Source organism: Myotis daubentonii, chromosome 9, assembly GCF_963259705.1.
Source record: "Myotis daubentonii chromosome 9, mMyoDau2.1, whole genome shotgun sequence".
Taxonomy (NCBI): domain Eukaryota; kingdom Metazoa; phylum Chordata; class Mammalia; order Chiroptera; family Vespertilionidae; genus Myotis; species Myotis daubentonii.
The window spans coordinates 39,487,647-39,515,301 of NC_081848.1; the positions used below are offsets into that span (position 1 = coordinate 39,487,647).

The following is a 27,655-nucleotide window of genomic DNA, read 5'->3' on the forward strand; positions in this document are numbered from 1 at the left end:
TCTGAAGGAAGAAGTCTTTAAAATTCCACGGGTTATAACTGTTTATAATTGCTTCCTTATTTACCTTCTGGGTTTTTTATGGGTTTCTAACATGTTTGATTTATTTTTATTGTGATTTACTGATAATGGTTTTTTAATATCTATTATATGTTATGACTCTCATGCATCAATAGTTAATGTTGCAAAATGCCTATTCTACATGAGTTTAGTTTTATGATAGGAATTCAAAACAATATTTTGTTATTTTTACAATGGTGTTTTTTCAAATTCTTTCTTGTTTTCTCAGTGCAGTTTTTATTTTGTAATTGTGTACTGACATTTATTTATCATTCTATATAATAAAAGCCTAATATGCAAATTGTCCCCTCAACTGGGAGTTCGACCGCTCGCTATGACATGTGCTGACCACCAGGGGGTGGCGCGGAACATGATGGGCATCAGTGATGTTGCACTGACAGCAGGTGGCAGTGAAGGTGCTGCCGGCCCGATGGGCCCCGATGAGAGCAGGACCTCAGTGGGATTATGGAGGGGCGGCTTCAGGCCAAGGAGGGTGCGAGCAGGGGCCCGACTGCCCCACAGACAGTGACCAGTGGCAGCAGAGGGGGGCGGGGCCACCGCCCGGCTCCCAGGTGCTGAGGGAGCTGGGTAGGGGGGCCTGGGCCCAATCGATTCCCCCACAGATGGTGACCAGCAGTCAGCAGGCCCTGATGGCCCAATCAGGGCTGGGCCCCAGCCTGCGACGGGGAACTGGGTGGAGGTGGAGGTAACCAACCTCCCGCGGTGCCTGGGGCAGGGGGCTGCAACCTCTCACCGGCTACCTGGGGTGGGGATGACAGGGATGGAGGTGCGGTGAGAATGTGGGGTGTCTGTCCAAGCTCGCTCTTACTCCCCCTGCTACCCTGCCCTGGGATGCCAGGGCTTGCAAGCCAGGGAAGCCCCGCGCTTAGGTACTGGACACCAGTGAGGAGCCCACCCCGCACCTGTGTGTTTTCTTTTAGTGAGCTGGGCTTCAGCAGCCAGGAGCCACCGGGACCACTGGGGCGGGTCGGGCTTCCCGTTGGTTCACGCAGGAGCCGGTTTAGAGGCCAGCTGGGAGAGGGCGCACTGCCTGCCCAGCTTCCGTGCAGCACCACTGGGCAGCCCAGAAGCCCATGCTGCACCCTGGCCCATGGCATCTGGTCACACTCACCACATCTCTGCGTGGAGACTTGGGCGCCGTGACTCAGGCGGAGGTGGGGTGGGGGGCACATGGGGGCCCGGGTGCTTCCCAGGGCCCAGAGGTCAACTGGGACCTGCCCTTCCACGCCAGATGCTTGCACGTCTATCACCAGCCAGGCCTAGGGACTGCACCCATGCACAAATTTCGTGCAGAAATTTCGTGCACTGGGCTTCTACTATTAGATAAATTTGTAGAGATTATTTTCCACATAATATTTAGCACTGTGCTTTAATATTTATGTGGGTATAATAATTATACAGTAAATATGCATTAATAAAATATTGATTTTCCTTTTTTAAAAAGTATAGGAAAGAAAGGGGGAAATGACAATGTGCAAAAGAATAAATTTCAAACAACTATGAATGAAGATACAGTGGTAAGATGTTTGCCTCAGCCTGACAGTAGGTGGAGCCAGTGTGTTCAAGAGTCTTAGTTCTCTCAACCTTGGCAGAATATACAGAGCCCAGGGGCAACTGGGTAGACAATTTAGAGCTCGGTTGTATTTACAATCGTATAACCACCTCCCACAGCTAAGAATTAAAAAATAGAAGCATTAAAACCTGGTGAAGCTAAAAAAAAGTGATCTATATAGTGTTTCATGAGGAGCCCTCCTGCACACAGCGAGCCAATGAGCCAAATGAAAATAGTGACTGGTTTGAGTCTTAAAGAAACTCAGCACTTCCCCACAGCATTTTTCAAATATTTTACTACGTAGGCAAATGTTCAAATACTGTTAAAGACCCCAGAACTTCAGAAGAAGACAGGGAAATCATCTAACTTAATATCCTCAATTTATAGTAGGCAATATTTTGTTCATACCTACTACCACTTCCTAGCTGTATGAACTTGGCAACTTTATGCTTAAGCTTTAGTTTTCTGACCTGTAAAGTGGAGAAAGAAACCCAATAATATTTAAAATATTTAAATAATATGGTGAAAACAATAAATATGACCAAATAATACACATACAGATCATTCAGATATGAGAAAGATCAATTGAACATTATACAGGAACTTCCATAATCTAGCAACGTTAAGAATTAAGTGCTACCTGGAAAGTGCTGCCTGGCAAAAGTTCTTGTGCCTGGACTAACTCAAGAACAGTTGTCAGAAGGGAGAAAGTTTGCCTTCCACTCCAGACAATAACAAAGTTTTTGGGTACTCTGGTTCATCCAAAGTTTTTTAAAAATAACATAAATGTGCGTTATAGTACCAGGTACTCTACTCCTTAGTGGCTTTTTTTTTTTTAATATATCTTTATTGATTTCAGAGAGGAAGGGAGAAAGATAGAAACATCAATGATGAGAGAGAATCATCGACTGGCTGCCTCCTGCACATCCCCTAATGAGGATCGAGCCCGCAACCCAGGCACATACGTGCCCTTGACCGGAATCGAACCTGGGACCCTTCAGTCCACAGACCGATGCTCTATCCACTCAGCCAAACCAGCCAGGGCTCCTTAGTAGCTTTTAATTAGGGCTGATATCAAAATAAAAACAGGAAACCAATACAGGTACAGTAAGTTAGTTCTCAACATCATTGATGGGCTCATGGAAAGTGTGATTTTAAGTAATACAACATATAAATGAACCAATTTTAGCACAGGCTAGTTTCTATAAGCAAGAGTTAAGTTCCCATGGCATATTTCTGGTCACAAAAACAACACCAAACTTCTAGGTAAAGACCCAAAACACTTCTAACATTAAAATTGAAATAAATGTTAGCTATACATACATTTAAGAAAGGTAAATAAAACCAAGTAAGATAATTCTTTCCCAACCCAATTATACCAGTTTAGAGTTACGGATGACGAGAGCCTCTTCTGGCAGGTTCTAGTGCAAGGTAGTAACCAACGCTTCCATCACAGGGCCACTCACACCCACACCCACACCCACTCAGACCGGGACAATATAGACACACACTAGTTAACCTAACGTGCACATCTCTGGGATGTGGGAGGAGACCAGAATACCCTGAGAAACATGCAAACATGGGGAGAATGTGCAAACTCCACACAGACAGTGGCCCAGGCTTGGAATCGATTTTTTTTTTTCTTCATCAACATTATAATGAAACAATGTTGAATGAAGCAACATTATTCCAGGAGCTACTGTCTTACTTTAAAAAGTGATAAACACAAATTCAGTCAATTTGACAAACATAAGTATTTTCTATGGGCAAAGCACTGAAGTGGGAAATGGGAAGAAAGGTTAGTAAGTAAATAACACTGATTTCTGTCCTAAGAAAGAATATATACAATTTCGTAGGAAAGAAAGATAAACAACTAGTAAGGGAGAATGGCAGGACAAAACAGCATAAACAACATAGTTAGGGGGAGGGAGGGAACCCAAGAGCGTGTTTAGTAAGGAAGTAGCACTTGAACTATGCCATAAGATAAGAAGGATTTCTATCACTGCTAATCTAGGAGTCATTCTGTTTTCTTTTCTGTCTTTCTTTTTTTTAAAATATATTTTATTGATTTTTTAAGAGGAAGAGAGAGGGATAGAGAGTTAGAAACATCGATGAGAGAGAAACATCGATCAGCTGCCTCTTGCACACCTCCTACTGGGGATGTGCCCGCAACCAAGGTACATGCCCTTGGCCAGAATCGAACCTGGGACCTTTCAGTCCGCAGGCTGACGCTCTATCCACTGAGCCAAACCGGTTAGGGCCATTCTGTTTTCTTTGGCATACATATATTGGCTTCAAAAAATATTTAATTTATGAAAACATATTTACATTCTTTTAAAAAACATACATTACAACTTTCGCTTTATTGCATGTAAGCTGTAACAAAAATATTTTAAAACTACACATTGTAAAAATGGAAGTGTTCATATTAATTTCAAAATGATGTATAATTTTAGGTTTGGGGTGAAAGGTCAAGTACATAGTGGTAAAGAGATAAAAGGTCCTGGTAGCTCCATTATCAGTTATGGTCCCGGTAAACTCTAGCCCAGTGGTTCTCAACCTTCCTAATGCCACAACCCTATAATACAGTTCCTCATGTTGTGGTGACCCCCAATTTCATTGTTACAAATTGAACATAATTAAAGCATAGTGATTAATCACAAACAATATGTAATTAGAGAAACCAAGATGGCGACATAGATAAACACCTGAAATTGCTGCCTCGCACAACCACTTCAAAAATACAACTAAAAGACAAAACAGACATCATCCAGAACCACAGGAAGGCTGGCTGAGTGGAAATTCTACAACTAGAAGGAAAGAGAAAAGCACACTGAGACCAGAGGAGGTGCAGAAGTAAAGTACAGAGGTACGGAGGCGCACGTGGAAAGGGCTGGCAACTGAGGACACAGTTGTCTTTTTCAATCGGGAGGGAGTCACAAGCTCCAACAGCTCTGAACTCCAGTTCTGGGCTAGTCTCTGGGGACTCAGACTCATCCAGGGAGAAACTGGACTGTCTGGGATCGGGTGGAACTCGAGGGCGGCTTTCTCTCAGAGGTGCTGGCAGTGATTACCGCGGGACACTGAGACCCGGGGCCTCTTAGGGCAGGGCTGAGGATCAGCCATAGCTGTTTTTTCCACCCTGCTGATTCCCTGAGACCGTACCCCACCCAAGCTGTGCGCAGAGGCTTTTGCATATCAATGGCCTGGCCCTTTGCAATCTGAAATAACCTAACAAACTGGAGCTGAGTCAAAGAGACCCAGAACATTCCAAAAGAAGGCCCAAGGCCCCACAGCAGCTTGCACTGCTTCACAGCTGGGCCTCATCTGGGCACCTCCAAACCCCAAACAAAGAAGAGGAATCTGCAGATCTCTCCGTAGCACCTGCTGGATAGCCTAAGGCAAAGGCTAAATTAGCACCTCCTTAGAGATCCAAGAGCCAGTGTACCCAGTTGTCAGAGTGCGACCATCCAGATTACAGCTCCTCAGATCCATAAGGGACACACTCAGGGGGCAGACTCAGTGAGCACCAATGCCTCACTGAAGCAAGTCTTGCCCCATAAGGGTGCCTCCAGCACAGAAGTTCTCCCACCATAGACACAGCTGATTCTCACAGCCAATTGGCCTGGAGGTCAAGTCCTCCCAGTGATACCTACAACCATCAAGGCCTAACTACAACAAGACTGTGCACAAAGCCCACAAGGGGGTGCACCAAGAGTGTCTACCTCAGGTAGTTGGGGAGGCTGAGCCACTGGGCCCTATAGGACACCTAGCACAGAAAGCCACTCTATCAACATAGGGAAGCAGCCAAAATGCGGAGACAAAGAAACAGGTCACAAATGACAGAAATGGAGGAAAGCAAACTACTGGATATAGAGTTCAAAACCATGGTTATAAGGTTACTCAAGAATCTTCTAGAAACCGCCAATAAATTTAGTGAGATCCTTGATAAATCTAGTGAGACCCTCGATGATATGAAAAAGGACCAACTAGAAATTAAGCATATACTGACTGAAATAAAGAATATTATACAGACTTCCAACAGCAGACTAGAGGATCTCAAGAATCAAGTCAAAGATTTGAAATACGAAGAAGCAAAAAACACCCAACCGGAAAAGCAAAAAGAAAAAAGAATCCAAAAATATGAAGATAGTGTAAGGAGCCTCTGGGACAACTTCAAGCATACCAACATCCAAATTATGGGAGTGCCAGAAGAAGAGAGAACGCAAGATATTGGAAACCTATTTGAAAAAATAATGACAGAAAACTTCCCATACCTGGTGAAAGAAATAGACTTACAAGTCCAGGAAGCACAGAGAACCCCAAACAAAAGGAATCCAAAGAGGACCGCACCAAGACACATTATAATTAAAATGCCAAGAGCAAAAGACAAAGAGAGAATCTTAAAAGCAGCAAGAGAAAAACAGTCAGTTACCTACAAGGGAGTACCCATAAGGTTGTCAGCTGATTTCTCAACAGAAACTATGCAGGCCAGAAGGGAGTGGCAAGAAATATTCAAAGTGATGAATACCAAGAACCTACAACCAAGGTTACTTTACCCAACGAAGCTATCATTCAGAATTGAAGGTCAGATAAAGAGCTTCACAGATAAGAAAAAGCTAAAGGAGTTCATCACCACTAAACCAGTATTATATGAAATGCTGAAAGGTATCCTTTAAGAAGAGGAAGAAGAAGAAAAAGGTAAAGATAACAATTATGAACAACAAATACAAATCTATCAACAAGTGAATCTAAAAATCAAGTGAATAAATAATCTGATGAACAGAATAAACTTGTGAATATAATAGAACCAGGGGCATAGAAAGGGAGTGGAGTGACAATTCTCGGGGGGGGGGGAAAGCGGTGGGGGTGTGGGAAGAGACTGGACAAAAATCGTACACCTATGGATGAGGACTGGGTGGGTAAGAGCAGAGGTTGGGGTGGGAACCGGGTGGAGGGAAAAAAGAGGAACACCTGTAATAATCTGAACAATAAAGATTTAATTAAGAAAAAAACAATATATATATATATATATATATATATATATATATATATATATATATATATGTGTGTGTGTGTGTGTGTGTGTGTGTGTGTGTGTGTGTTTTCCGATGGTCTTAGGCAACCCCTGTGAAAGGGTCATTGAACCCCCAAAAAGGTCGCGATGCACAGGTTGAGAACTGCTGCTCTAGCCTAACAAGATGGAAATTATAGGGGAGGAGAAAGACTCACAGAAAAAAAGAGCATTATGTGAATATAATGCTGCTTTGAAAAAGGTTCACGATGAAAGTTGAACAGTGAAATTAACAGTTAATAGATAAGCATGATGGAGAAGACTCAGAAGAGCAAGGGAAGTAAGATGGTCTTAAACTCCCTGGAGAAGTATTATGAAGATTTTAGATTTATCCAGAGGTGAAAAGGGAGAAGTTTCCAAACTATGCACAAGATGAAGAGGCATTATGGAAATAACAAAATCTGGAAATGATTACTCTGATAATCTCTACCTCCTTTCCCTTTTTATTGAAACTTTTTCAGGACCCAACTCAATTAGTTAAGTTTTGCCTAATCACCCTACTAAAAATGATCACTCCCTCTTCTTTTAAAAAAAATATTTTTTATTTATTTTAGAGAGAGGAAGGGAGAAAGATAGAGAGATAGAAACATCGATGAGAGAAACATTGATAAGCTGCCTCCTGCACGTCCCACACTGGGATCGAGACTGCAACCAGGGCATGTGCCCTGACTGTGACCTCCTGGTTCATGGATTGATGCTCAACCACTGAGCAACCGCCAGGCTCCCTCTTCTAACAGCACTTAATGTTCTAACCTCTCATATGGCACTTAGCACAGATTGCCTTGAACAGATTGTACTTTTTTCACTAAATCAGAATATAGATAAATGCCTTATCTACTTAAGCTAAACAATATAAAAGAGGCAACCACAAAAACAGATATAATCAGACCAATAACATGTGTACTAGGAACAAATTAGCTAAATAACAAAGGTCTCACAATAAATTCATTTTAATTCACTTGAAATAGTGTCTAGTGAGTTATAATCTATGGAAGACTTGCAAGTACCGAAGTAAAAATCAAATAGCAACACAAAAGTTGCTAGACAGGGATCATTGGTATTTCTCATAAAAACGGGTTTCTGGGATCACTGGTATTTCTTGTAAGGACTGGTTTCTGGCCCAATCTATCATAAAGAATTTTTGTTTCTTGAATATGTACTTCAGAATATATTATCATTTATTTTTTTTAAAATATATTTTATTGATTTTTTACAGAGAGGAAGGGAGAGAGATAGAGAGTCAGAAACATCGATGAGAGAGAAACATCGACCAGCCACCTCCTGCACATCCCCCACCGGGGATGCGCCCGCAACCCGGTACATGCCCTTGACCGGAACCAAACCCGGGACCCCTCAGTCCGCAGGCCGACGCTCCATCCACTGAGCCAAACCGGTTTCGGTAGAATATATTATCATTTAGATGGGTCTTTAAAATTGCTGGAGAAGCTTTAAATAACTAGGATATTAAACTGGGTGTGTAATATAAGTTACTGATCCACTCTTCCTGTAGGAATGGGTGAAGAAAATGGGAAGAACTGAAATTCATTAAATATCTATTTTGTACCAGAGGCTATACAACATGACTGTTGTTTGAACAATGTAACAAACATCCACCCCTCAGAGTTGATCACTGTTTACATTTTATGCCTATGTCAAGCCTTTTATTTTAATAAATGTTATTACAGATAAAGTCAAGGTCACCCATCTCTCCAGTCCAATTCCCCCTCACACATTTTCAGAGGTAATGGTTAGTGTTAATTTGTATGCATCATTGTAATTCATTAAAAAATTATTTTACACATACGTGTCCATAAACAAAGTTTTGCTTTGCTGTATTTTTGGTTGTGTTTTTTTAAAAAATCTAAATAGTATAACTCTGTAAATATCACTTTTCAAATAGTTTGGGGTTTTTTAATCCTCACTTGAAGATATGTTTATTGATTTTAGGGAGTGGGAAAGGGAAAGAGAGAGAGAAACATTGAAGTGAGAGAGAAATATCAGTTGGTTGCCTTTTGTATATACCCTGACCAGGGATGGAACCCACAGTCTAAGTATGTGCCCTGACCAGAAATTGAACCCACAACCTTTTAGGTGTACAGGACAATACTCCAACCAACTGAGCCACCTGGCTGGGGCATCTTCAAATAATTTTTTATCAATAAAAATTATAATTGAGAGAGCCATCAGATAGATCGTCTAGTTCATTCCTTTCAACTGCTCTCATAGGAATATACCAAATTATATTTATTTATTCCCATACTAATGGACAGTCTAGGCTGTTTCCTATTTTTTCTATTAAGCAATATTTCAGTGTACATCCTTATTTATGTACATTTATACAAGTGTATTGCTTTATGCCTTATATGCATACAGAAGAATCTTCCCAGTTGGGGGAGAAGAAAAGTAGGAGGATAGTAATGGAAAGGGGTCCTGAACTATCCCAGGAGAAGGTCAATGGATAAGGGATAGGAATGCTCATCGGAGCAGAGTTCCCTTACATTCATTCTCACTATCACTGCCATGTTGCAGACTATCTTACCTTGACTTGTACGATAAAAAATAAAATGAGAAGTAAAAGAATAATGCATGCTAAATGTATCATTTTACACGAGGGATATCAATAGATATTGCTTTACTCCTGATAAATATAGGATAAACGTTTTATATCTATCTATCTATCTATATTTAAAGATAAGCTCTTACATAGAATTTTTTTAAAGCTTATCTTCTAAATCACTTTTTAAAGACATGGAAATGTTCATTATATTCATTAAGAAAATCAGGTCACAAAATACTGCATAATGAATAATATTTTATTTAAAAACTAGGGGCCCGGTGCACGAAATTCGTGCACTGGGTGGGGGGGGGGGATGTCCCTCAGCCCAGCCTGCCCCCTCTCACATACTGGGGGCCCTCAGGCGTTGACCCCCATCACCCTTCAATCGCAGGATCGGCCCCTTGCCCAGGCCTGACACCTCTGGCCTAGGCGTCCCACCCGGGCAGCGGGGACCCGCAGCTGCAGCGGCCCCGCGATCGTGGGCTTCGCTTTAGGCCCAGGCAAGGGACCCCTAGCTCCTGGGACTGCCAGCTTCGACCGTGCCCAGCTCCCATCGCTGGCTCCACCCCTACTTCCTGCTATCACTGGCCAGGGCGGAAAAGGTGCCTGATTCTCCGATCATGGCTGGGGGGCAGGGCAAAGGCAGCCCCAGGGCCACCTTTGCCCTGCCCCCCAGCTCTTAGCTCCCCCCTGGGTTTCCGATCACTGTCAGTGGCAGGGGGCTTCTTCCTGCTTTCCCTTTCGCCTCCCTGCTTTGTGCCTACATATGCAAATTAACCGCCATCTTGTTGGCAGTTAACTGCCAATCTTAGTTGGCAGTTAACTGCCAATCTTAGTTGGCAGTTAATTTGCATATAGCCCTGATTAGCCAATGAAAAGGGTATCGTCGTACGCCAATTACCATTTTTCTCTTTTATTAGTGTAGATATATATGTATAGCCTGGCTGGTTTGGCTCAGTGGTTGAACATCAACCTATGAACCAGGAGGTCACGGTTCGATTCCCAGTCAAGGCACATGCCTGGGTTGTGGGCTTGATCCCCAGTATGGAGGCAGCCAATCAATGATTTTCTCTCATCATTGAGGTTTCCATCTCTCTCCCTCTCCCTCTCCCTTCCTCTCTGAAAACAATAAAAATATAATATAATATATAATATGATATATATGTATAAATATAGAAAGAGAATAGTGAGAGGATATATTGTAAATAATTAATTGATCATAAGATATTTTCCACGAGGCTGCAGGTATGGGTTGAGGGCGAAGTGGTAACACAGTAAAAGCTGGTACCATGGAATCTAAGCCACGTATTTGTGCCATTTAATTGTGCTTCATGGACCTGTTTGGGCTAGGTCCCATTTTTATAAATTTCATTTTATAACATAACCAGAAGCCCAATGCACAAAATTCGTGCAAGGGGCTCAGCCCCCACCACCGCCTTGGCCGGGGCCTCTGCCTCGACCCCTTCATCCAGAAGGACATCATCTAATTAGCATATTACGCTTTTATTGTTATAGATAGATGCTGGAGAGAATGGTTACTGGTACTTTTCATTTCTGCTTCTTTATATTTTCTATATTTTTCCTTCATAAAATTTTGAAGAGTTGAATTATTTGTTTAAGTACTTCCCCAAGTCTAAACTATGAGCTCCATGAAGATTTTACCACTCTTTATCCCAGGCTTAGTATTATGCTTGGCATACTGAAAGTAATGTCAATATCTGCTGAATGATTCAAAATGTTCTACAATATGAAAGTAATTACTTTCTAATAAGAAAAATGAGAAAAGTTGTGTTTATAAGGGAAACCTATATAAACATAACATTAATTTTTTAAAAACACACCTTACCATAATAGAGAATGACAGAAAAGGGTATCAACTAATTAGCCCTTGGCTTAGTATAATTGATGAAAATTTCACAGAAGAGACAGTATTTGAGTGTGCCTTAAATGTGACTAGGACTTAGTGCAGAGAACAGTATTCAGGGCACAAATAATACAGACACGTGCAAAAGCAAGAAAGAACATAGTGTGTCTAGGAAAGCATGGGAAGTAACTTATGTCTAGGGAGCAAGTTGTCTCAGGAGATAAAGCTACTAAGATAAAATGAAACTAAGATAAACATAAATAATATGTCTGTGATCTCCCTACCAAAATGTAAAAAGTTTTAATTCCATCCCAGGAAGCAAATGAAGAGCAAATGAGGCAGAGGAATGATAAAAAGACAAGTAACTTTGCCCTGGCCAGTGTGGCTTAGTTGATTGGAGCATCTTCCACGTACCATAGGGTCTCCAGTTTGATTCCTGGTCAGGGCACATGCCCAGATTTCCGGTTTGATCCCCATTTTGTGTGCATACACAAGGCAGCCGATCAATGTTTCTCCCTCCCTCCCTCCCCCCCTTCTTCTCTCTCTGAAACCAGTGGAAGCCTATCCTTGGATGAGGATTAATTTTTTTTAAATGACAAGTAACTTTATGATAAGCCTGATGATTGATGTGGTAGAAGGGAGAAAATAATTTGACTAATTTAAGAGACTTTTCTATGATGAATTCTCAATTGGTTATGCAAAAGGCAACCAAAAGTATGCAAATATGTAATTACTATTCATCTGAAAACTAATAAAATGTCAGAGTGTTAAGAAAGTTACCTGTTTTCTCTCCATAGAACAGTGGTTCTCAACCTTCTGGCCCTTTAAATACAGTTCCTCATGTTGTGACCCAACCATAAAATTATTTTCGTTGCTACTTCATAACTGTCATGTTGCTACTGTTATGAATCATAATGTAAATATCTGATATGCAGGATGGTCTTAGGCGACCCCTGTGAAAGGGTCGTTCGACTGCCAAAGAGGTCACGACCCACAGGTTGAGAACCGCTGTCATAGAAGAAGGGAATAACTTTAAATATGCAGTGCCATCATCATAAATATTCCCTACACAGATTTTTCATTATAATTAAATAGGTGCTTAGCATGGTGGCTGGCACATAGTAAGTACAGTACCAATAAATATTAGCTATTATATTAATACTGTTGTTTTAAATGTTATCTAAAAGGCCACAAAATGAACTAATTTCCCCTTGGAAATCTGTATATTCTTTAACAAACCGTCAGTGGTTCTTCCTTGAAATCTTGGCATGAGCTCTCAGAATTTAAATCTTCCTGGCTGCACAGAGCATAAGGAATTTCATCAGATCTAACTGCTGAAAGAGTTGTTAAATAGAAGAGAAAGCACATAAAACTTTCTAGCAGTGATAGGGAGGTCACCAATGAGGATTTTAAACACGTCTGTGCCCCCCACGGAGTAGGGCCCATTTTCTGAACTAACTAATAAATTATATTTTCTTATTTCCTGCTAAAATATACTCCATTAAAACCTCTGTAAAAAGTAGCAGACTCCAAAAAGCTGTATGTTAAATACTGTGTGCAATGAACAAATCTTTTTTAGTAGGATACAGCAACAGTTCTCAAACTGTGGTCTGTGGACCCTTTCCGGGGTCCTTGAGTTCAACACTATTTTTGTAATACTGAGAGTTATTTACCTTAGTCACTGCATTGGCATTTGCACTGATGGCACAAAAGCCAATGGTGGGTACAATTGCTGGCACCTTTGCAAGAATCAGGGCAATAACAACCAAACTACACTATAGTCATTGTATTCTTTCCCACCACCATACATTCAGAGTTGTTGTTTTTTTTTAAGCCAACTAACAATGCCTTTGATGAAGTATTTTATTTTGAAGTTTTTTATCAATGCCTTTTATTTTGATGAAAATAAAAATGACTAATTGTATTAAATCTCAACTCTTGAGTGTATATCTTTTAATATTCTTTGTAATGAAATGGGAATTTTCACAAAGAACTTCTATATACTGAAGTATGATAACTGTCTCAAGGAAAAGCATTTGTGTGACTGTTTTGAGTTGTGATCTCAACTAGCTGTTTTTTCCATGAAACGGCATTTTCACTTAAAAGAACTGATTATTCATTTTGGGCATTTGGAAGATGTTTCCAGAGTAAAGTGAGACTGCCACTTTAAGAAAACTAACTGACAGTATTTTTACCAATAATAAAATCCAAGCTTTGAAGCGAAATTCAGAATTTTTAAAAACCTGCATCTACCTGTGAGTTTGACAGCTTCTCAATACTTAAAGACTTTTCTGATGAAATCAGAGGTACTGTATTAATAAATGTAATCTCTTAATATTACACAAATATGTCAACATCTAGAAGACTGTTTCAATGCCGGAAGCCGGTCCACCCTTGCTGCTTGACACAGTCGCTGCAGGGAAGAAACATCTGCACAGCTTATGTTTCAAGGGAGCTGGCATACTGTTCTTAATATGTTTGCTCCCCTTCTTAGCACTATGTGTTCTAGCCAGGGCCACCTCCCCGAGAAAGGACTTATGAAGAACTTGGACTAAGACTGTTGGCAATAAATTTGGGACTTGTTGGGCCCACATCCCCAGGGTCTGCCCACCAGGGAAAGCACCAAAGCCTATACCACTGGAGATCCACCAACTCAGGGCAGTCCCAGGGAAGTCAAGCAGTGAGGCTGGGAGGACATAACCTTTACTGGGTAGGATAATCTGATTAGCAAGACTAATTGAATCTACGCCAGTGATGAAAGGGATCAGACAATGAAGTAGACATGCTCTCTTGTCTGCTTTAAAAAAGAGAGAGAGCCATGGCCAGTTTGGCTCAGTGGATAGAGCGTCGGCCTGCGGACTGAAAGGTCCCGGGTTCGATTCCGGTCAAGGGCATGTACCTTGGTTGCAGGCACATCCCCAGTGCGGGGTATGCAGGGGGCAGCCAATCGATGTTTCTCTCTCATCGATGTTTCTAACTATCCCTCTCCCTTCCTCTCTGTAAAAAAAAAAAAAAAAAATCAATAAAATATATTTTAAAAAATAAATAAAAATAAAAAAGAGAAAAACCAGTGAGGGTGGAGGTATAACTGCTACCTGGAAGGTAATATTTCATTTTGGGAACACTATCTTATCTAGAATCTCTCTTTATCATTTTGTGTGAATGAATAAATAAGTGAATGTCAGCCATAAAAACCGTTCTTAAGAGTGGTACCTAGATTTTGACATGCATAATTTTGGAGTTCTGTTTTGTTTTCTGGCTCTATCCAGTCTATCCACTAGCTGTTAAAAGCACCTTGCTCTGAAAAGTTAAAGAACTTTAAGAGCAAGAGTACACACCTATAATGAGTTAAAGATTTTTCTAGCTCTGCAACTGAAATATTTCAACCTTGAAGTACTTATTTTCATTGAGTCTTATGAGGACATTATAGGGATAAGTGAAATTATGCTCATAAAATTCTTTGAAATATTCACATAGGAGAAACATAACCTTATTATTATGTTTAAAGTCTTATCTTCTAAGAATAATAATGTATGGTGTAATTTGGTATATTCTTGAGATTAAACCACAGGAAATCAAAATTGCTCAAAACTCAACTTCAGACACTGGTTCAGTTATCTATTGCTGAATAACACCACCCCAAAACTGCATGGCTTTAAAATACAATTTATTACTAGTAGTATACAGTTAATACTATACTTGTTAATACTTATATAAGTATTTACATAAATAACCTGTATTGGCAGGAATCCAGTATAAGTAGTGAAGTTACGGAGTACAATGAAAAGAAGGAAGAAAGACTGAAGAGTTTAGAATAAATTGGATACATAATGAGCTACAACTACACATCCACCAGAAAGGAGAAAATTAAAAAGACTGACACCAAATGTTGGCCAGAATGTGGCTCAAACGCTGTGAATATAAAATAGTACAACCACTCTAGGAAAAGATCTGGCAGTTTTCTATTCTGTGACCCACTTACTCCAATCCTAGGTACTTACCCTATGAAAAATGAAAACAAATGTTCACAACAGCATTATTTATAATTGCCAAAACCTGAAAACAGCCAGGTATCCATCAACAGCAAAATAAACAAACTGTGGTATATTCATATAATGGAACACTATTTAGCAATAAAAAGGAATCACTAATACATGCAATGACATAAATGAATCTCAAAAACATTATGCTGAGGAAAGAAGACTTACACTGAATAGTTAATACTATATGACTCCACTTACATGCAGTTCTAGAACAGGCAAATCTAACCTATGATGGTGGGAAAAATCAGAACATTTTTGCCCCTGGGGAAAAGGGGGAAAGTGGAGATGGGGATTAACAGGGAGGGGGCATGAGGAACTTTCCTTTTTGATGGTGAAGTTCCATATCTTGATATGTATAAAAATAAATAAAGTGAAGTGCTAGATGGAGAGAGGAATAGATAAATGGATAGAAAAGTGATAAAATAGATATAGTAAAATGTTAATGGTAGAATCCAGGTGGTAAGTAAACAGATATTGATTGCAAAATTCTTCCAACTTTAGTGTATGTGTGAAAATATTCATTTTTTTAAAAAGGGATTTTCATGCCATGTTTAGAATTTGGCCTTTATCCCTAAGTCAATAGAAAGTCTTCAAAGGAAAACAGAAGAAGAACCTAACTCTGTAATGAGTTATCAGTCAAGATTTAAAGAGGTATCCATTGATTGAGAGAATGTAGGTAGCTACAAATGACAAAGGGAACAGTGCAAAAGCAATTAGGTGAAGGTTATGTGGCACACTAGACACTCCAAATGACCTTCCCACTGAAAACACCTAAAAATGCTGGTATATTCACAATATATTCAAACATATGAAAGAGAAAGAAGAAAGGAGAAGGAAAGGAAGATCTACTAAGGTGAGGAGTTAAGTAAGAGACCTCCCCAAATGAAAGTTTAATCTCCCCACCCTACCCACTCTGAAGCTCAGTGTTTGGTCTTAAGGCCTTCCAACTGACTGAAGTCCAGCCACATTTTTGAGAGTAATCTTTACTTAAAATCAACTGATTGTAGATCTTAACCATTTACAAAACACCTACATTAGTATTTGATTAAATGACTAGATACTACAGCCTACCCAACTTCACACATTAAGCAGATAAGGAGGCCACGACTATAACAGAGCATGATTTACTTTTTAAAAACTTATTTTGATTCTAATTTAACTAATATTTATTGAGCACCTAGTATTTGCCAGGCACTGCACCATGTGCTTTCACATATATCATGCCATTTAGTTCTCATGACCCTACCAAATATCATTATTCTAATTTTTGAGTAAATAAACTGACACAAAGAATGATTAAGTGATTTGCCCAAAGTCACAAGATTCAATGGAACAAAGTTCAGATAGAATCCTTGATTCTGACTCCAAGGCATTAATTATATCATGTACTTTCCCCACAGTAAAAGATGTGGGACTTCCTTGTCATCATAAACTACTTTTGCTGTCTCCTTTGGGGACCATTTTTCAGGGCCCTACTATGTTTCTTCAGTAACTTTACTTCTTTTAAAATGCTCGTTTGCACTACCTAAGTCTCCAGGTGAGGTTTTTTCCACTGACTGGGAAACAGTTGATAAAAAGACAGGGGTAGAACCCAAAATCAAAGGAACAACTTATAAGTTTAACCTCAAATAATAATGCACTGGGTAAGACTTTCATAAATGTTTATTATTCTACTAGAGGCCTGGTGCACAAAAATTTGTGCACTCGGGGGGGGGGGGAGGGGGGGGCCCTCAGCCCGGCCTGTGCCCTCTCGCAGTCTGGGACTCCTCGGGAGATAACGACCTGCTGGCTTAGGCCTGCTCCCGGGTGGCAGAGGGCAGGCCGAATCCCTAGGTGCAGCCCCTGGTTAGGCTCAGAGCAGGGCCAATGGGGGAATTGGGGCGCCGCCCCCTGTCATGCACAGAGCAGGGCGGATTGGGAGGTTGCGATGCCACCCTCAGTCACGCTCAGGGTAGGGCCGATTGGGGGGTTGTGGCGCCACCCCCTGTAACGCACAGAGCAGGGCCAATCAGGGGGTTGGGGAGCTCCCCCCTGTCATGCACAGAGCAGGGCCCATCAGGGGGTTGGGGAGCTCCCCCGTGTCACGCACGGAGCAGGGCGGATCAGGGGGTTGGAGCGCCGCCCTCTATCACCCACAGAGCAGGGCCGATCAGGGGGTTGGGGTGCCGCCACTCTCACACTCAGGGCAGGGCCGATGGGGAGGTTATGGCTCTACCCCATCACACACAGAGCAGGGCCCGTGGAGTGGGGGGTTTGGGGCGCCGCCCTCTATCACCCACAGAGCAGGGCCGATCAGGGGGTTGGGGCGCCGCCACTCTCACACTCAGGGCAGGGCCGATGGGGAGGTTATGGCTCTACCCTGTCACACACAGAGCAGGGCCCATGGGGTGGGGGGGGGTGGGGGGTTGGGGCGCCGCACCCTGTCACACACAGAGCCGCAGGGCTATCAGGAGGTTGGGGAGGTCCCCTCTATCAGGCACAGAGCAGGGCCGATCAGGGGGTTGGGGCGCCTTCCCCTGTCAGGAACAGAGCAGGGCCGATAGGGAGGTTGTGGCCCCGCCCCCTGTCACACACAGAGCCACAGGACAATCAGGGGGTTTGGGCACTGCCCCCTGCCACGCTGATCCCGGTGCCGGTGCCGGGAGACCTCGCGGCTCTGCTGATCGCGGTGCTGGGAGGCATATTACCCTTTTACTATATAGAATAGAGGCCTGGTGCATGGGTGGGGGCCTGCTGGTTTGCCCTGAAGGGTGTCCCGGATCAGGGTGGGGGTCCCCACTGGGGTGCCTGGCCAGCCTGGATGAGGGGATGATGGCTGTTTGCAGCTGGTCACACACCCTTCAGGGTGGGGGTCCCCACTGGGGTGCCTGGCCAGTCTGGGTGAGGGGCTGAGGGCTGTTTTCAGGCTGGGACTGAAGCTCCCAACTGCTCCTTTTTTTCTTTTTCTTTTTTTTTTTATTCTGAGCCAGCTTTAGCTCTGAGGCTCCAGCTCTTAGGCCTCCGCTCCTGAAAGCAGGTATCTGGTTTGTTTCGGTTCTACAATCAAAACTCTGTATCAACTCCAGGTCTGAGATCCCGGCTAGCTGAAAGCTGGTTTCTGGGGTTTTGTTTAGCTTCTATTTTTGTAACTATGTCTCAAACTGCCAGCTCATAGGCCTGCAGTGGCAGGCGGGGAACGTTGGAGTCCTCCGTCACTGAAGCAAACAAGCCTCATGTTAGTTTCAAGCTGCCTGGCTGCCAGCCGCCATCATGGCTGGCAGTTAATTTGCATATCGCCCTGATTAGCCAATGGGAAGGGTAGCGGTCGTACACCAATTACCATGTTTCTCTTTTATTAGATAGGATGTATTCCAGCTCAGTAAAGTTTCCCAAATTACCATGAGGTATTTGTTTCCTTATTTACCCACCCGTTAATTACTGTTCTATTTTTTAAAAGTCAATAATTTCTTCCAATATGTGCTACCAAATGACAATTCTTTCTAGTAAATATCTTGGATGACCTGGGTAAATGCTAAGTCACGATTAGACTTCAAAATGTACTTAGCCTTCAAGTATTACTAAACTCTAACGAGTAAACTATAGACTTCAGTCTAAAAGATAAGTGAAAACTTTCTGAAATGAAAAAGTAGTTAGTTCATCCTGGCAGTGTAGCTCAGTTGGTTATAATGTTTTCCCAATACACCACTGTCATGGGTTCTATCCCTGGGCACATATAAGAATCAACCAATGAACACATAAATAAGTGGAACAACAAATCGCTTGCTTGCTCTCTCTCTCTCTCTCTCTCTCTCTCTCTCTCTCTCTCTCCCCTTCCTCTAAAATCAATAATTTTTTAAAAGTAGTTCAATTTTAAGTTCTAATTTTGCTCGGATAATCATTTTCAAGCCTTCCTTCACATGCAGTGTTTTCAGCCTGTTGCTGGGTGTGAGGTAGGGAATGAACACCTAACTTGGTTTTCAAAGTTAAAAGCCTAGGTTCTAGTACCATCCCTGGGTCTGAACAAGTCATTATTCTTTTAAATTTGGTATCCTTACCTGCAAATAGGGATAATATCTACACCTTACAAGAAAAAAGAGTTAAAAGTGCTTTTTGAACTGTAAAGCCTTGCTTCTCCTAGTATAGTCTCCAGACCAGCAGCACTGGAATCACCTGATAGCTTTTAAGAAATGCAGAATCTAAAGCCACATTCCAGACCTACTGAATCAGAATGCACCTTTTAACAAGATCTCTAGATAAATCACAAGCACAGTAAAGTCTGAGAACCACTGCTGCAAAGAGTGGAGAGATCTTCACCATAAAAAAAATAGTTCATTGGAAGCTCTTTGGTTCTTGAGCATATCATTTCAATTCTCAAAGTCTTTCGCCTTATAAGTAAAATGAGATTAAACCACTATCCCAACCTGAGGCCCCTGCACCCACTAGGTTCTGAAAAAGTGGTAATGGAAGGAAAGAAGGTAGTATGGTAGTCAAGAGCATAGCTTTGGAATCAAATGGCCTGGGTCACTCACGCTCTGCCACTTAATAGTGTGTAACCAGGGGAAGTTCTTTAACCTTCCTAAATTTCAATGTCTTCAACAGCAAAATTAGAATTAGTACCTGCCTCAGAGATCAAGCAGTATACCATATGTTCACAAATGACTGCTCTGCTAGGTAACTTTTTTAGGGTGATAGAAACAGTCTACATCTTTACTGGGATGATTGTACAGATGTATACACCTGTCAAAACTTTTCCGACTATACACTTAAAAAGGATGCATTTTATCCTAAGTAAATTATACCTAACAAAGCTAATGTGAAAAGTAAAACAGAGAGACAAAAGAGAATGCACTCCAGAGTCAGATTGTGTGAATTCAAATCCTCACTTTGCCTCTTGCTAAGTGGAAAACTGCACAAATTATTTAACCCCTCTGTGCCCTAAATTTCCACATCTACAAAATAGGACTACTAACAGAATCCAACTTAAAAGGGCTGTTTTAAGGATTATAAAGGTTCTTAAGAGATAATACACACATAGAGTTTTACACATTAAGTACCTCCCAATGTTAGCTATAATTATTTCCATTGGCTATTTTCAATATTTCCAAAATCATGTTTATCCACAATAAGGATGCAATGAAGATATTATGTGGTTCTGCTTTGGATTTATATCAATTATATCAATACATTAAAGTAATCAGTGACTGCATCTCATATAGATCAATATAGGGTGATAACTGTAACTAGACCTCCTCTGACAATTACACATGCCTTTGATTAATTAAAATGAATATATTTAATTAATTAAGATATATTAATAATTATAATGTATATAAAAATAATAAATTACAATTTATGTAAGAATAATAAATTCATGTGTTCTAAGAAAGAAAGTAGTAAAAGGCTTCTTTCTAATGAAAAGGTTAAATAGCTGCTATGTTACCATATGATCCAATAATTTCAATTTGGGATCTCATAGAGATATCTGTACACCCTATCATGGCAGCCCTATTCACAATAGCCAAGAGATAGAAGCAACCCATGTATCCACCAACAGAGGGATGGATAAGCAAAATGTGGTATGTGTGTATATATACATACATATATACATACAATGGAAAATTGTATGTATAAATTTTTTAAAAAAGGAAATCCTAGCATATGCTACAACATGAATGAACCACAAGGACATTATGCTAAGTGAAACAGGCCAGTCACAAAAAGACAAATACTGTATAATTCCATTATATGAGGTACCCTAGATAGTCAGAGACAGAAAGTTGAAGAGTGGTTGCCAGAGTCTGAGGGTGATAAGGGAATGGGGAGTTGTTTAACGGATGTAGAGTTTCAGTTCTGCAAGATAAAAAGAGTTCTAGAGACTGGCTGCACAACAATGTGAATGTACTTAACCATTTTTAAGACTTAAAAATGGTTAAGATGGTAAATTTTGTGTATATTTTCCACAATAAATCAATAAATAGCTGGTATGGTAATTCCTCCACCACTACCACTGTAAAGCCTTTATGCTTTAAGCTTTTAATAAGCACCTTTTCCTTGCATTCTAAAGAACCACATACAGACGTCCATCACTGCACTTGAAACAACTGACAGTCTTTGACTTATAAACGTTAAATTTAAACCCTTTTGTACACTGAATTTGGCCCTTCATTTGGCCTTCATTCTTCAGTTGACTTATGATGCTTTTGAGCTATAAGTCAGAGGCAGTGTTGCTTGCCTGTCAATAACCTCGGGGAAAAAGACTGTCTTCCTTAAGGTGATAGGATGTCTCCTCTGCCAGCCCAAGAGACCCCAGGACCAAAAGAAGCCTGAACTATGCTCACTTACTTGAGGCTACAGAGAAGACAGTGGAACAGGGCCTGAAAAGAAGGAAAGAAAAGGAAAGGCAGCAATGAACTCCAAGAAGCTAAATGCCTTGAATGGCATATGTGTATGGCAGAGGCAACTGGCTAAAGCATCTCTTGTCTGGCACTACAGTGGCAAGGAAAGAAAGACCCCTTTACCCTAAATCTAAATAAATCCCATAACAAAGTTCTAAAGAGCAAGGGTTGCTCTACTTTTCTTCTGCCCAATTCCTGTGAATAGGATGGGAAGAGGGGCAGCAAATCTTGAGAAGGGACAGCACCTACCTAGCTTTTATAACCCCTATAAACCCATAATTAGAAATTAAAAAAATAAAGTTTATCCCTAGCCGGTTTGGCTCAGTGGATAGAGCAGTGATGGCGAACCTTTTGAGCTCGGCGTGTCAGCATTTTGAAAAACCCTAACTTAACTCTGGTGCCGTGTCACATATAGAAATTTTTTGATATTTGCAACCATAGTAAAACAAAGATTTATATTTTTGATATTTATTTTGTGTATTTAAATGCCATTTAACAAAGAAAAATCAACCAAAAAAATGAGTTTGCATCACCTCTGACATGCGTGTCATAGGTTCGCCATCACTGGGATAGAGCGTTGGCCCGCAGACTGATCAATGTGTCTCTGACAGACCGATATTTCTCTCTCTGTCTCTCTCCCTCCCTTCTACTCTCTCTAAAAATCAATGGAAAAATATCCTCGGGTGAGGATTAACAAAATTTTTTTTTTTTAAATTTTAGCTTTATGATAAATAAACCCTCCTTCATAATATGCCAATTCTTGGACATTCTTCTTTCAAATATATTTTTAGTAATGCATTTCCCTTGAAAATAGGAAATGCCTATTTGAACTTATCTGTTCATACACCTACTGGCTTGTTAGCTACCTTGAATACAAAGACAGTTTTCACATAGTTTTGTATTCTGAGTCAGTGACACAAAAAGGTGCTCAACAAGTACTTGCTGAATAAACAAAGCATTCGTAAAATTTTTTCACTAGGTAATTCTCCTGGAAGGCCATAATTAAAGCATAGAGTTCATTTGCATTTCCCTTTAGGTAATATTTCTTCCATGAAACCAATAGCACCTGAAATTCCACTTCCTGTAGACTGTATGTCTTGGTAGAAAGAGCTATCAGACCTATATTTGAATATAATTTCTGCCATTTATAGCCATATGATGCTGAGCAGGTTACTCAACTTCTCTAAGACTTGGTGTCCTCATCTAAAAAATGGGAATAGCACCACCTACTTATTAATTACTAGGAATGTTCTAAGGATTAGAAATGCACAAGCAGTCTTCACTTTACAAGGTTCTAAAATGCACAAATTTCAGTTACCACAGTATATTAACAGTGAGTAATTAAATACAGTACTACAAACGTTGCTACCAGCTCTTCAGTCCACAAATCACTATGTAAATAATAGAAGCACATCACCATCAGTGATTAACCAAGTCACTTCTTTCGAATTCTGTTGGTGAATTTGACAAAATAAACTATAAAGGAACAACAATTAGGCTATTGGAAGATTTCTCATCAGCAACAATAAAAGCCAGCATGTATTGGAATAATATTTTCAAAGTTCTGAGAGAAAATACTATAACAATTCACCAAGGCAAAGAAAAACATACTCATTCCATATCACAAGTTATAAGACAAGAGGGCAGGCACTGTTCAAACTCCTCTTGATAAGTTCTTTTACAAAAAAAAAACACGCCGAAACCGGTTTGGCTAAGTGGATAGAGCGTCGGCCTGCGGACTGAAGGGTCCCAGGTTCGATTCCGGTCAAGGGCATGTACCTGGGTTGCGGGCACATCCCCAGTAGGAGATGTGCAGGAGGCAGCTAATCGATGTTTCTCTTTCATCGATGTTTCTAACTATCTCTCTCCCTTCCTCTCTGTAAAAAATCAATAAAATATTAAAAAACAAAAAACAAAAAAAACAACACATTATAATTCTCAATATTTTAAACTGTAGTATACAAAATAAATATTAATTTTACTTGTTCACTTCTCTATATATTTATAATCAATAAAAAAGGTTACAATATTTGACATCTTTATTTATTTTATTGAGAATATTACAGATGTCCCCCATTTTCACCCTTTTGCCCTCTTCCACCTGGCTCCCACCCCAGTCCTTCCTCTGTCTATTGTCTGTGTCCATGGACTATGCATATATGCATATTAAGTTCTTTGATTAATCTTTTCTCACCCTCTCTTCCTCCCTCCCTCTGAGATTTGTTACGACAATCTGTTCCATGCTTCCATGTCTATAGTCCTGTTTTGTTTGTCAGTTTATTTTGTTGTTTAACAACGTTTTTAAAGGTCACAGAACAATCATAAATTTTCCCATTAGTTTTTCCAGTTTTAACTTGCATGGTCATTTATGTTGCCCCGCACTACATTGCAAAGTGAGGACTGCCTGTACCTATAACTGTCGGCACATCAAGGTGCTTATTATTTCACAACTAAAGAGAAACCCTCTACCTTTCCCCTGGTCCTTACAATCTGCTCAAACAGAAAAACTTGAATTGAACTTGGCTGATGTTAACGAAGATAGCTTTTGAGAACCGTGGTCATACCTGAACATGCAATTCCCCCAACTCATCTTTATGTTATCCAAAATACACACACCCCAATCCTGAAAGATAGGCTCCTTCAGTCTGTCCCTTGTGATAGTATATTATTTTATGATTGTCCTCATCCCTTGCATGTGGGGACAAAACAATGAATGTGATAGAAGTAATAAGGCATAGTAGCTCTAGAGTCAGACCTCAACTTGAATACTACTTCTATACCACTTTTGCAAACTTAGAAAGTTACTTCTTAGAGCTTCAATTTCTTAATCTGTGAAATGAGGATAATACCACCTTCTTTTTGGAACTGTGGCAAAGATCAAAAGACATAACATATATGAAGTGCTTAGGAAAGTGTAGTATATAGGAGGCACTTAGATATAGCTATTATCACCATTATTATCCTTAACTAGAGGCCCGGTGCACAAAAATTTATGCACTTGGTGGAGGGGGGGGGGGGTCCCCTCAGCCTGGCCTGTGCCCTCTCGCAGTCTGGGACCCCTCGGGGGATGACCACCTGCTTGCTTAGGCCTGCTCCCCGGGGGATTGGGCCTAAGCTGGCAGTCAGACATCCCTCTGGCAGCCCGGCAGCCCTCGGGGGATGTCCACTTGCCAGCGGAGAGCAGGCCTAAGCTGCAGTCGGACATCCTTAGAGCTACTGAGGAGGCAGGAGAGGCTCCCACCACCACCGCTGTACTGGCAGCCATCAGCCTGGCTTGTGGCTGAGCAGAGCTCCTCCCATGTGAGAGTACCCTGACCACCAGAGGGCAGCTCCTGCATTGAGCGTCTGCCTCCTGGTGGTCAGTGTGTGTCATAGTGACCAGTCATTCCCAGTTGTTCTGCTGTTAGGGTCAATTTGCATATTACCCTTTTATTATATAGGATATTTCTATCAATGTAAATATTAGAATAATGATAAAGTTGCATTTCTTTTAAAAAAATAATTATTAATCAGCATATTTTTCAAATATCAAATTCTCTTACTCCAACATATGATACATACCCACCACTTGACCTCAACTTCCTCAAGATCATTTTTTCTCCCAAGGCACATGTGCAAAGGGTGGCCAACATTCACTCATTTTCTTCTTGCAACCCTTGATTCCTATGTCAAAACCCCCTCTGCAGTCTGCCCAGAGTGTCCTCTTCTGAGGACAGGAAGAACTAAGGCCATTTCCCATTTCCCAGAGCTATCTGCCAGAACCATAGTATCTTGCTCTCTCATAGCTCACATGACTTAACTGTCAGTTTTCTCTTTTGATTCTAACCCTTAGTTCTAAACGGAGAGTCATTATTACCTCTATTTACCCATAAAGATGCAAAGAACCTAAAGCCCAACTAAAGCCAACCCCTTTTCTCTACTAAACAATTAATTCCGCCTAAAATATTCACATGAGTTAATGGAGCAATGTCTGTTTTAAACACTTTCAGTGACAGAAAGCCATCTGCCTTACAAGGCAACCCATTCCAAAATCCTATCTTTAGATAAAAAGTTGCCTTAGGTTGAAGCAAAATTTCTCCCCTCACAGTTAGCTTCCACGCACAGGTGCTAATTCCACATTACAGGGAAATACAGAGAGTTTAATGCGCGATATGGCAGCTCATCCAACATCTGAAGACCCCTGAGTTTCTCTTCCATTTCCAGTTCAGACGCACAGTTTTACATCCCTTCCCTCGTGGGCCTCCTCTGGACCAGGTGTGGGCTGGCCAGCGTTATCCAACAACAAATCGGTAAAGCCCTTCCCTTGCCAACATCTAGACTGCCAAGCACTTACACTGCAGATTGAGCCCTTTGCCCATATTCTTTCACTATTAAGTAAAAAATATTCATTTAAGCCAGCAGTTCAGGAAAATTCTCAGCCTAAATCGTGGTATAAAGGGAATGGTACTAAGTCCTGAAAACCGCAGCAAGAGTTGTCTTTTCCTTCCCTCTCTTCCTTTCTTCTCTCTCTCTCTCTCTCTCTCTCTCTCTCTCTCTCTCTCTCTCTCTCTCTCTCTCTCTCTCTCTAACTTAGCCAATTACTGGGAACAGAATTAAGTAGCACGCGCTGGCATGAAACCCTTGCCTCTCTTCTACAAGCCAAGCACACATGCCTGGGAGAAGGACCCAACGATGGGAAGGTGTAGCTTAAAAGACTTTGCTTCATGTCCTGAGAAAGGGAATCAAATGAAAAGAAAGGAAGTGATAGCCCAAATATACTCTCTGTACCTAGCCGGCCGCAGGTGACTGAAGAAGTATCAAACGCTGTGCTCTCAAAACATGACCAAAGTAAACAACAGAAAACCGGTGGCAGATTTTTCCGGTGCTCTCCTAGCCTGGCTGGGATAACTATCGGGGAAACACACACACACACACACACACACACACACACACACACACGCCACCGTCAGGGGCAGCAGCTGAAGGAATATGCAACCAGTGGAAACAGTGTCCCCAGATGACCCCTAACCCCTATGCCAGTGGTTCTCAACCTCCTGGCCCTTTAAATACAGTTCCTCATGTTGTGACCCCCAACCATAAAATTATTTCCGTTGCTACTTCCTAACTGTACTGTTGCTACTGTTATGAATCGTAATGCAAATATTTGATATGCAGGATGGTCTTAGGCGACCCCTGTGAAAGGGTCGTTCGACCGCCAAAGGGGTCGCGACCCACAGGTTGCGAACCGCTTCCCTAGGCAGTGGGACAGGAGGCGAGTGGGAGCGACGCGCCCCCCGTGCTCGCGGGAGCCTGGCGCCACAGGAAGGTGCGGGCTAACGGGGCGCTCTGCCCCCCACTCCTGGCGCGGGGAGAGGGCGGCACAGCGGTCCTCGGAGGGCAGAGGCTCTCTGGGCTTGAAGATTTCCCGGGCGGCGGGGGACGGGGTCGGGGGAGACCTGGCCCTGGAAAACGGTTCGCGGGAGGTGACCCGAGAGGTCTCACCCTAACCGGGAACGAGGAAAGCAAAGACCTCAGGGTGCCCACGTGTGGGGGAGGGGAGGGCGCAGGAAGACCGGCTCCCCGCTCCCCGGCCCCGACGGCGGCGGCAGCCACCGTGGGAGCAGGTGTTGCCCCCACCCCGCAGCCCGTCCAGACCCCAGCACTCCTCGGCGACGCACCGGCTCCCGGTTCTGTCTCTTCGGCCGCAGCTTTTTCGTTCCCGCCCCGGCCCGGGCTCCCACGCCACCCCCCGGGGTCGGGCCTGCAGCCTCCCCGGCGGCCAGGTCCGCCCTCACCCTTCCTCAAACGGCGTCTCCCCCTCAGCCCCGCGTCCGCCCGCCCGCCTCAGGCCGGGGCCGGGGAGGCACCGCACTCACAGAACTCGGCCATGTACCAGGTCACCGCGTAGTTCTCCTCGCACCAGTCCAGCGTGGAGGTCGTGGGGCCCCAGTAGCCCTGACGGTCCGCGACCGGAGCCATCACGCGCGCCGCCGCCACCCAGGCGCTCCGATGGCTGCGCTCGACTCCCCGGACTCCCAGGCCTGCTCCCGCCCCGCTCGCGCGCGCCCCGAGCCCCGCCCTTCTCCCAGAGGGGCGGGGCCCGGCGCCGTCACTCACACAGCCCAGCAGGGAGG

The 27,655-nt window shown here is 42.2% G+C and overlaps 1 protein-coding gene across 3 annotated transcripts in view; it reads right to left on the reverse strand.

Moving 5' to 3' along the window:
- The window catches only part of ACER3 (alkaline ceramidase 3), a 94,429-nt gene extending 66,848 nt beyond the window's left edge, over positions 1-27,581 (reverse strand). The window contains exon 1 of one of the 3 annotated variants that reach the window (XM_059708381.1): positions 27,398-27,581. In XM_059708381.1, the coding sequence (XP_059564364.1) occupies positions 27,398-27,500 (103 nt within the window). In that variant the 5' untranslated portion in view covers positions 27,501-27,581. The remainder of the gene's footprint in view (positions 1-27,397) is intronic. The other 2 variants (XM_059708380.1, XM_059708379.1) reach the window with 2 other exon arrangements.
- Between the last annotated feature and the right edge of the window lie 74 nt (positions 27,582-27,655).